This window comes from Vitis riparia, unplaced genomic scaffold (genome assembly GCF_004353265.1).
Source record: "Vitis riparia cultivar Riparia Gloire de Montpellier isolate 1030 unplaced genomic scaffold, EGFV_Vit.rip_1.0 scaffold793_pilon_pilon, whole genome shotgun sequence".
Classification (NCBI taxonomy): Eukaryota; Viridiplantae; Streptophyta; class Magnoliopsida; order Vitales; family Vitaceae; genus Vitis; species Vitis riparia.
Genome location: NW_023269787.1, coordinates 1 through 11,104, shown reverse-complemented (window position 1 = coordinate 11,104; position 11,104 = coordinate 1). Strand labels below are relative to the sequence as shown.

The 11,104-nt window shown below is 34.0% G+C and overlaps 1 protein-coding gene across 1 annotated transcript; it reads right to left on the bottom strand.

Annotated features, from left to right (window-relative positions):
* Positions 1-949: 949 nt before the first annotated feature.
* On the bottom strand, positions 950-10,695 carry LOC117910630 (UDP-glucose:glycoprotein glucosyltransferase-like). Its single transcript, XM_034824733.1, has 12 exons — positions 10,569-10,695; positions 10,358-10,446; positions 9,921-10,271; positions 9,696-9,791; positions 5,854-5,918; positions 4,294-4,396; positions 4,016-4,174; positions 3,747-3,887; positions 3,572-3,615; positions 3,362-3,476; positions 1,674-1,826; positions 950-1,563 (listed from the first exon to the last, which is right to left on the bottom strand). Exons 3-12 carry the CDS (start codon positions 9,948-9,950, stop codon positions 1,384-1,386), a joined length of 1,086 nt encoding a protein of 361 aa, XP_034680624.1. The 5' UTR covers positions 9,951-10,271; positions 10,358-10,446; positions 10,569-10,695; the 3' UTR covers positions 950-1,383.
* Positions 10,696-11,104: the final 409 nt, after the last annotated feature.

The following is an 11,104-nucleotide window of genomic DNA, read 5'->3' as shown; positions in this document are numbered from 1 at the left end:
TATAAAATATCAATTCATGTTTAGATATAAACCAAAGAAGCATTTTTATATTATTTTAATAAATAATAAAAAAATAATTTTTGAAAAATTAATATTATATTTGGTTTTTGAAAAAAAATTGAAAGAAAATGGAAGAAAAAGAAAATAAATATGAAAAATATATAAAAAAAAGAAAAAAATAAATTTAAATTAATAAATTATTTTTATATTCCACTTTAAATTTATTTCACTTATTTTAACTTTTTCATATAAAATTAAATAATTTTAAAATAAATAAATTTTTAATTATATTTAATTTTTCTTCGTATTTTTCATAAAACATCCCAACATGAAAAAACCTTCTTTTCTATTTTTTACCATTTTTCTTTCTTTCCTTCGCATTTTTTGAGAACTAAACATAAACTAAAATGTTTTTTTAGTTTTTTGCTGAAAGTAATATAGTTTTAGAATTTAGATTGTTTGTTTTTCTACTTTTTCATGACTTATTATAAACTTTTTATTAAATAGAAAAAAACCAAAATATTTAGCTTTTTCTAAATAGAAAAAATAACATATTGATTTTTTTTACTTTTTAATACTTAATAGAAATAAAATACTACAAAAACAAACAACCTAATATTTAACACTATTAAGTATTAAGATTCTATTTAGAATGAAGTAAAAAAACAAACACCATTCTACCAAATATTAAGGATTTTTACTTTTAAATCACTAGCTTTTATCAAATTTCTACCATTGGACTCATATGGTATTTTCCATTCTACCTTGCCAAATTGGAAATGGCTTTATTTTGTATTCTTCTACCTTGTTCCAGATGACCCAGTATGAATAAATACATAGATGTGTGCCATGAATAATTACCCTGAGTCAAATAAAATCAAAGACGAGAAACCAAGAATTCCAGCATTGAGTACAAAACTTTATACTTATTGCTATCAAATGTGGAATATCTAACAAAAATTTCTTGCATTCTTCTTTGCAAGAATTTCCAGATAAATTAACAGTTCAAAATTTTTATATCTCCAAAATATCTCAGCCTACCTCTTCACAGTTACTGAAACCTCCCTATGGATTCTTAACCCCAAGGCAAAAGACAATATTTATCAATAATCAGTTGTTACACAGAGTTCATATCAAGAATGATATAATATAGAATCCTTCAAGATCTCCTCCTCAGTTGATAGTCTTCCCACTGCTGCAACCTATGAATTCCTTCTCCTGCATTGCCTGCTTCTTCCTTCCAGTTGGGAGTGCCTGGCAAATCCCTAAGCATACAGTTTCAAGGTTGAAATGGAGGATGTTCTTGGGATAAATTATATTATGGGATAATGCCTTGGGTTTCCCATCAAAATGTTCTAATGAACTGAAAATGGTGGATATTCATCACAACTCTGATTTAGATTCCTGGTCATCTTCTTCAGGTGAACTGTCAGTGATTGGATCCTGTGATTGTTTAGGAGGTGTGACTGGCTCTTGGGGGTCCACCTCCCCTGAGACTTTTGCAGTGAATTGTCTTGCCTCGAAGTCAAGATCTTGCCACTCAGGGACTATTCTTCTAGCACCCTGGGAGAATGACAAAGAGCAAACAGAAATGGAAAGGGAAAGAAGTGATGACGGTGGTGGTACAGTTATTTGAAGAGAGGGAAGATAAGCTCAAGGATATGAATGTTTACCTGAAGCTTGGGTTCCTTTGTCATGGGATTGTTGCAAAGATCAATGGTTTTTGCCTTGGATTTTGTAGCATTTCCGCACCATGATTCACACCATAACCACTCTTGGGGAAGTGAAAAGATGGGCACCGTATGCTGAGCAAAGTTTGGAAGATCCTGAAATGTGGATGGCTATCAGAGCAATGCATATTATTTGGAAAATAATAATCAAGCAAACAGAACATAAAAAGATAAAATGATGGAGCATTCAGATGTTGTAAGGAGCTTGAATGAATTCAGAGTGCATTTGGCATGAGAGAATAGGAACGAAAATAAGATGGGAAATGGAGTGGAATCATAATACCATGTAGAAGCAAGGAATCAAAATCCTAGTGAAAGTAGGATTTGATTTCTATAACAATGAATTTAATGCATTTTTTATTCAGATGCCCATTCTAAAAAAACAATCCGAAGACATGAATGAATAGGAGATGGAATTGACTTCTCAATCCCATTCTCTAATCCAGCGTTACAAACATAGCCCCATTGTATTTTGCGCAGGAATTGGAACACATCACAAGAATCTTGATACCAGCTAAATAGACTTTTTTAGATAGGGCACTACAGGATTTTTATAAATGTTTCTGATTTTATCAGGTAGCATGATCTTTTCATAATACATGACCAACTTGTTTGCTAAAATTTTATGTGAATGCACTAAATTGATATGTGTTTAAGGGCTGCTATGTCCTAACAAAATGAACTAAAATATCATTATCTTACAGACTGGAAGAAAACATATCAATTTCACGAGTCACCATGAGTCCCATTAATTTTCTTCCCCTGCCTTCTTCAATATCAAACTCATTTCTCTTTCTTTGTCTAACATAATAAAAATGAGTATTCATTAAAATTAAATCACATTAACCCACACACCAGACTCAAATGTCATTTTGGTGACAACATAGAAGTGACGAATTGTACACAGGTGGTAATTTAAGGTGATAGTAATGAAATAGAAAAAATTATCTCAAAGTTTGATATCGAGTGTGACATGGACCAATATGGCTTCCTTCTAAGTGGTCTTTCCCTTTAAGTTGCGCACCAGTTGTCTTTAACAATGCCAAGTTCTGATCAAAATTGAAAGATTGGACGTAATTTGTTCAAGAAGTGAAAAAATGTTCCTTGGAACCAAATTCATTTACCTGTAAAGTAATTGAAATGAGTCATGTTTGGCTTCCATAGCGTTTCAAACTAGCTCATTATCTTGAATGTATAGGATCAGTTTCAAAAAAATGTCATTTTAGAACTTGACTGAGACTGGAAAAGGCTCCATAATGAATTTATGACTTCTCTTTTAGGTAGGGAAAAATCTCCGAAGAATTGAAACTTTCTCCAGTCTCAACCAGATACTTTTGAGGTCTCTGTTTCTATATGGAGAACCATGGTCTAACAATGTTGGGGGTGGGATTTTTCATATTTTGTTGACAGCATTTTTTTGGGTAACCCACTTGGTTCTCACAGTGTGATGTGGGTTTGGCCCTTCTTTCTGTTTTGCACCATTGATAAACTAAGATGCTTCATTATTGAGTCAATATAGAACAGGGAGAATTTACAAAACTCGTGAAATTTATAAAGCTAATATATTGAATTATTATTAAAGGAACTGAGAGTAGAAGATGATACTGATGATCATGAAAATGGTGACTTGCCTGATCAAGATTTGATAGACTGTTCGGATCCTTGCTGAGAGTTTCATAGAAAACCCTTAGATTATCTCCCGCTGCAGTTTCTCGGAATTTCACCAAATCAACAACATATAAAGCACTGGAGGAAGTATGCCACATGTCAGAACTGTAGTTCTTTCTCGAAGAATTCTAGCAATACATGAAATGAAGAAATTAATGAAATCAGTTATTTACCTGATGTGATATGGTTTCCCCCTCAAATGATCTTTCCAGAAACCCTGTTCAACAAAAAATAAGGGATAATATAAGCCAATAAAGTAGGACAATTAGATCAATCAGCATTTCAATGGCATGCTTAATAGAACCATGAACCCAAACATAAAAGAGGATGATATTGAAGGGTATCTACTTGTCTCCAAAATCGATATCCATCCATATCTTTGTTGTTGTCACAGAAAGGTGTATATGCAAGTGGTCTTCCTTTTATATCCATGTCATAGAGTTCTCCGATGTCTGCCCTGACAATTTGATCGGCATCGACAAATATAACCTGCAGATATACACATTGATAGATGGTGAAAAGCTATACATGCATGTGAAGTTGGAAAGCATAAGAAGATGAATGAAATGGAAACAAGGCAGCACTCTATGTTTAAGCAGGGCTTGAAACCAAATTACCTTTTCCAAAGAAAGTGGGAAAATAACATCAAGGAACAGGATTTTATATGCCCAGATAATTCGCTGCTTTTCTTTCTGCTTATGCAACCATGTTGGCCATTTGTAAGTAATCAACTCATACCCAAAACCATATTCCTGTGCCATATGTGGAATTACATCCTGCATTGAAAGTTAACAACAAAAGAGAGTTTCCCCATAAGAAATTGACTACATTTAATTTAGAAGAAAACAACGACGATCAAAACACTAAAAGAAGAGTGAAAGAAAATGGTTGCAACCTTAAATTGAGGAGAAAGATAGTTCTTTATAAACCAGAATTTAACGGGGCGATTGCTGTTCTTCAGGACACTTAGTATCATGATTTTCAGAAAACGTTCATATCTGCAGAAAGCAAACCATTAAATATTAGCAGAGCAATTTCTGGTACTACAAATAAACAAAACATAAACAGGAATTAACGCACAGACTCCCTCCCTGTAGAAATGGAAATGTCATGCTCAAACTGTGTCAAGGATATTCTAAAGAAATCTGCCCAACTCATATACAGCCCATTTAATATTTGGGTTAAAATTCTCTGGCACAAAAACATCCTGTTGATTACATGGATAACATGATCCAATGTGCATAACTCATTAAACAAACAGGTTGGATTAGTTCGAGTTGGATCAAGCCTTGTTATAGTTCACACATAACTGGTTAACTTACATGTTATAACCCATTTAACCTGTTTGATATTTCAAACTAATAAAACTACAATTTGACTTGTTTTGTCAATTAATTTATTGAAAAATAATAAAATTAATGCATATCAATAAGAATTCCTGTTTCTTTTTGAGATTTTAAAAAATAGATTATGAGGCAAAAAGGCTTAAAATACAAGCCAAGTCCTAATTGTGCTTAAATAATACAAAAATTAAAATGAGTCATATACAGGTTGAGTTGTAGTCGTATCAAAATAGCACAGATTAGTTAAGTGGGTCAAAACAGGTAGAACAAGTTGGACATCTCTAGCTTCAAAAAGACTTATTTAATAAATTAGTAAAGTCAGTTGACAAGAGCATTACAAACACAATTACATTTAACCTAAACCAATAATGTTGTGTCATTTTCAAGTCATGTTTATGAATCATGTGAAGAATTTCCAACCCTACTCCATTCATCATTTTTTATATCTTATACAAAAATGATAACCCATAGCCTGAGAAGAAGTAAGGTTCCCTTACCTCACCCTTTTGGCTTTAAAAGCAATGGAAAAATCGTATATAAATTTTAGTTCAATTTCCTAGGGCAAAAGTGCTAGGAAGCTCTTGTGTAAAATTACATATTTAATATGAAAATGTTCAAGATTTAGTTGTTTTCTTAAATTTCAGTAATTGCACTAAGTGTTGATAAGAGTATAACAGATTGAATATTAACAGTTCGAGTCCCCTCGGGGCCACTGGAGGTTTACCCGGTCATTAACTTCAGGGCCCCGTGGGATTAGTCGAGGTGCGCGTAAGCTGGCCCAGACATCCACGATTATCAAAAAAAAAAAAAAAATAACATATTGAATATTAACATGAGGTCAGTTCATTATTGTTCTGCAGGCCATAAAAATGACACTTTCCAGGATCTTGATCTTTGTTTCCTTCACTGTATGTTCATTAGTTTCCTTCATGTATATATATATATATATATATGTACAGTGTATAAATCTATTTCTCAACATGCGATTTGTTCAATATTAAATATAACAAGATTTTAACAAACAAGTAAAATCATTGTCCAAGTTCAGAGAAATATAGAAAGAAAAAAATATTAAAAAGAAGGCTGGAAGAAGAAAGACAGGAAACACTCACAAGTGTCCAGAAGCAATGGAAAAAATATTAATCGTTTTCCCACGTCTTCCACCTTTTCCATGTCCCTGAAAATAAAGAATTTTTTTTTTTAAAAAAAAAATGTCCCACCAATCACCATCCAAAAGCTTAGTAAAAAAAATATCCACTAATTAGAATTGATATCGATGCCTAATTTTGAAAAAGATACAATGTTGGAGATTCATAAATGAAAAATTCTTAGTCATGCCAAAAAATTTAACCATGACAGGTGAATATACAGCATATCATGACGGTCACATTATGGGCATGCAGGACTAGAGTAATAAAGCTGGAAAGGTAATTTCTTCCACAAATTAGATTCCAAGTTAACATCTATTGTCTATTAACAACTTGAAATTTTGATTTTTGGAAGAATCTTCATGACTGAAATGAGGGTTTTCCTTTTCTATTTTTCTTCAAAACACTTGTCCTTATCAATCCTAACAAGGGTGGACCAAGGAGAGGAGGATTTTGTTTACCTCCAAATCCTTTGCTGTACCTCTTCAGAATTGTTATGGAAGATGTTATTTAATCTAGCTAGGATTGTCTCAGGTGTTCTAAGGAGATTTGATTAATGATATCTCCTATGATGGCTTTAGTAAGGAGGTGAGAAGTAGAGTACTTCAGAACTATTAGGGTCCTCCAGTTGGCAAGGAATGCAAGAATTTTAAACATCATATAGAGAACACTGAATAATATGTGAAATTGGCATGGATGAAGCTCTTATCATGCTTGCTTTGGTCCATTTAGGAAGAGTTAAACAGAAGAACCTTTTTTTTAATAGAAACAACCACCTTCACTTATCTTAAGACAAGTACAAGAAGGATGAGTGATCTTCAAGGGTGTATAAAAATGTTATAAAGTAAACAGAAGACCTTTTGAAGGCCTCAAGAGGTCAGAATGAGCTGTGAAGGGTAGTTTCTTTATGGCACTAGTATTTGTGGTCTAGTATTATTAAAGAAATCGGCGATCTTTCCTTCCTAAAGTCTGTAGCTACTTTGGGATGTCATAGTTAAGACTATGTCATGCCTTTAATTTTTTCCTTCATTATTTTGCATTTGCATGCCTTGTATACTCATGTATACATGGATTATAGCCCCTTCTTGTCAGCTATTAAGATAGAGCCTTAGAAAACATGACATAATATAACAGATTTAGTTTCATTAATAAATTTATTTATTTATTTATGATTTTGGTTCCCTTTACTATCCTATTTGTATTAATTGGTTATTTGAGCATTCATGCTTCCATCACTTGTATTGTACATAACTTAGGTGCATTAGGAGTTGTACAAAAAATCCAATTTATGGGTTTTTGCAAGATGACAAGTAGTTCACAACCGATTCATGGATTTGGGTAATCCAACAAAGGTTGTATAGCACTACCTCCTAATTGAAGGGATAACTTGTCTTAGTCATTGGGATGGTTTTCCCATAGTAAGTACACTAGTGTATATAGTTACATATTAGATAGAACTTATTGTGAATCATGACATTAGCTATCAGGTAGTCATGATTCACCAAACTCCTATACTATATGAACTGTTAACCTTGAAAAAATATTGAGCATGTGCTAAACTCAATAAAAGGCTTGACTTATGGGTGAGACCTTTAAGGTAGTTATATGTTCCCTACAGATTGTATTACTGTTGATGGAGGTCAATAGCAACAGGCATTCTTGACAAAAGCACCATAATATTTCATGGGATTATAACAGCATGTCTCCTTAGGTGATTGATATGTTAAGGAAATCTATGGTCATAGTAATTTATTAAGTAGAATTTAACATATGCTCTTTGTGAGTTAGAATTTATTAGTTGATCATATAATAAGAGGATCTGTAACTCAAAGATCTTAAAGGTAATCTTGAAAGGATGTTAGCACATACCTCATTAGATTACTCATACCAATTCATGGGGAGTCTGCATGTGGTGGATAATAGGTTACAAACCCGAGATTTGTCTCGTTATAATATCATAGGAGACTAGAGTGCAGTTGTCTCTCTTTAGTAAAGTGTTGAGTCAACTTCAAAATTGGTTTCAAAAGGACTTAGCATTTTCCTATGGGTCTCAATGGTCTTGGTTTGAGCTCTTGATTCATGGTGGTATGTTTGTTTGAGGGGATAATGGGTTTGCAATTCATAAGTGTGCTAATGGCGTTTTGGTAAAAACCTAAAGTTGCATTAGATCTTATGAATGGTCTTTTTGGATTAGGTTAATTAATTAATGGAACCCAATATAGCTAATTAATTAATTAGAACCCAAGTGGGCTAGATTAAGTGACCTAAGGCCAAGTTGGGCTCAAGTCACTTAAACCCATAGGGAAGCCTATACAAACCCCCTTAGGGGCTTAGGGCTTCACTTTTGCATCCTTGTCTTGTAGACTCCAGAAAAACCTAATCTCCCCTCGAAAAAGAGAAGACCACCCTTCTCTTGTACCAGAGATCAGTGAAAGGAGAGATCGGGTAGCAGATTGTTGGGTCCAGACAAGATCTACAATGCCTACGAACTATCTTCATCAGATTAGAATCAATCTAGGAACATCCAGATCACAGATATGACTCAAAATATCTAAATCTATAGTTGTTATTGGTTTTTATCGTCATATGTTTCCACTACTTAGATCTAGAGAGCCTTAGAAATAGTATGCATGCACCCTATGAGATGTAGGGTTAAAGAACGAAGTAATCCAAGCTTCCCTACATTAGTACCTTTCAAATGGAAGTATACACGAGAAAAAGCACCCTATGGATTTCAATTAGTAGAGATCCTTGTTCATCGATTTAGCTTCACCGCTATGGGTTGGGAAGCTATTTTCTTAGAAGATAAGAAAGGGAGCTCTATTCTCCAGTGGACTCCCATAAGGCTTCTTAAGTTTAATTTTGAAGGGTGTTCCTCAGTTAACTTGTGCAAGATGGACCTTCAAGGGGGTATTAAGGATGATAGTGGACTTCTTATTGAGCTTATTATACGTCCGCTGCATTTGGCTTCCTATTAAGGCTGGGATTTTGACCTTTTTTTGGTTAGCAGCCCTTTAGAGGGCCTAAAGATTGCTTCTTCCATGATGATTTCTAATCTTATTGGGAAGGGGGATTCTTAGGTTGTTATATCAAGGTTCTCATCCAATGGGAGAGGTCCTTGGCATTTAAATCAGGATTGCAAAATTAAGCATATAAAGAAAGATGTGGTGGTTTCCTTATCACAGAGACCCTAGATTGGCTGGGGTTTCCCATGACTGAAAGGTGTAAGTTAGACAAGGGAAACTTGATCCCATGAGTTTTTTGTTGGGGATTGTGTTCCCTTAGAAGGATTTTGAGGGTAGATTCTCAATACTGCAAAACACAACACCAAAATTAATGAGAGCATGAACTTGTATCATGCATTTAATCAATGATACCTGAGTTACAACTAGAGCAGAACCCATGGCAAAAGTCTTATATACTATATGATCTAAAACTAGAGAAACCTAGTGGAAAGTTAAATTGCAGTAATTAGGAGCTTTAGAATCCACTAATAGTCTCCAATGGAACTCAAATTAAGAGTGACTGGAGTCACAAGAAGAGGGAGGGTTTGCATATTATATATATATATATATATATATATATATATATATATAAGAGTTTTTGTTGGGTGTTTTTCCTTGGTATTTGTGTAGGAAGGACCTCTCATCCTTCCTTGGTTTTTTCTCTTTCTATTGTCTCTTTTTTTCTCCCCTGTATTTGTTCTTTTATTAATATAATCTTCTTTGTTTCTGATCAAAAAAAAAAATATATATATATATATATATTAGAGAAAGAGAGAGAGAGAGAGAGAGAGAGAGAGTCACCACTGAAGTGCTTTCACTCTTTTTCAACTGCTCCCCACCACTGATAAAGCCAGAAGCCCATTTCAAAAGGTTGGAGTTCCAGCTGTCATGATTTCCCTGAAGAATTCAACAAGAAAATGGTTTTCAGATTTCACATCATACATTTGTACCTAGTCAGCTGCTAAACCTTGTTTAGTGACATGTAGTTTGAGGGAAACAATTCAATAAATGGCAGTGAGAACTCACTTTTTTTTCCATCTTGCAAGTGGTTATCATCAGAAGAAATCAACAAGTTTTCATGCTCTTTGCCCTTTTTCTTCACTACTTCCAAATGAACTAGTTTACCTCGTAAGTCGTTTATAGTGATACGTTTTGACAAAGGCGAGTCCTGACTTCCAACACCACCTTCCTTCAGAAGGTAGAGCTCAGAACTTCTACCTGGAGCAAGTTGTAGATACCAAACCCCAGGAAAGACTTTCATTTGCCAATAACCCAAATTGGCCATCACAAGGGTATCAACCAAGTGAGGTGTACTTTTAGTCCCAAGAATTAACTGAAGGCCTCTAGGAGGATCATGATCTTTTTCTGAACAATGACCTGATCAATGATAGTTAATTGGTAAGAACAATAACAATCACTGATAACACGCAAAAATATCAAAATGCACCTACACACAAATTTACCAGTTAAAAGAAGAGCCTCAAGTTCAAACACGGCTTGTAATGTCCTTGTGTCTCCAAGGTTCTCAAGCAAAATATTATCCAGGTCATGTCTGAAAGAACCAGACCAGACCAAGAAAAGATCAAATGTAAACAAGTTAGTCTAATAAGATGCACACACAGATTCAAAAAACTGACATCAATTCTTATACAACAGGTAATGGAAGAAACATACACAGCAATAACAGGCTCAACAAGCCATGGCTCAGGCACATCGAGATTCATAGTGAGGGTTTTGGATAATGGCATATTGGCAAAAAATGCTTTAGGGCCATTGATTGTATAATCTGTACTGCTGAAGTCATCCTGCAAAATCATAGCATAACTAAGACACCACATGCAAGCTGAAATTTGGTCTCTAAACAACAAAATACACTGCTGATATCCATTGTTGGAACTACATATCTGTAGTAATTCTTCAAAGGGATGTCCACCAGAGAACTCTGCCGGGAACCAGAAAAAAAAATTACATTTATTCCTCAGAAGGCATTTGTGGCATCTTTGAATAATATCAAAGAAATAAATATTACAAGGAGAGATTACCATAAAATGCTATAAGAAATACAGATTAAAAACAATATCATCTTGAAATATAATTTATGAGAACATATACTAATATTAACTAAGCCCTTTACCATAAAATGGAGGAAACGGACTGATAATTAACCTAAAATGGAGGACATCAACAAGTTATCATGACTTCCAATATAA

Coding starts and splice junctions, on each gene's coding strand:
- LOC117910630 (XM_034824733.1), bottom strand. CDS start 9,950: ATGATAACCACTTGCAAGATGGAAAAAAAA. Junction 3,477..3,571: donor GGGAAACCATATCACATCAG/GTAAATAACTGA, acceptor TACTTCCTCCAG/TGCTTTATATGTTGTTGATT. Junction 1,564..1,673: donor CAAAGGAACCCAAGCTTCAG/GTAAACATTCAT, acceptor TCATTCTCCCAG/GGTGCTAGAAGAATAGTCCC.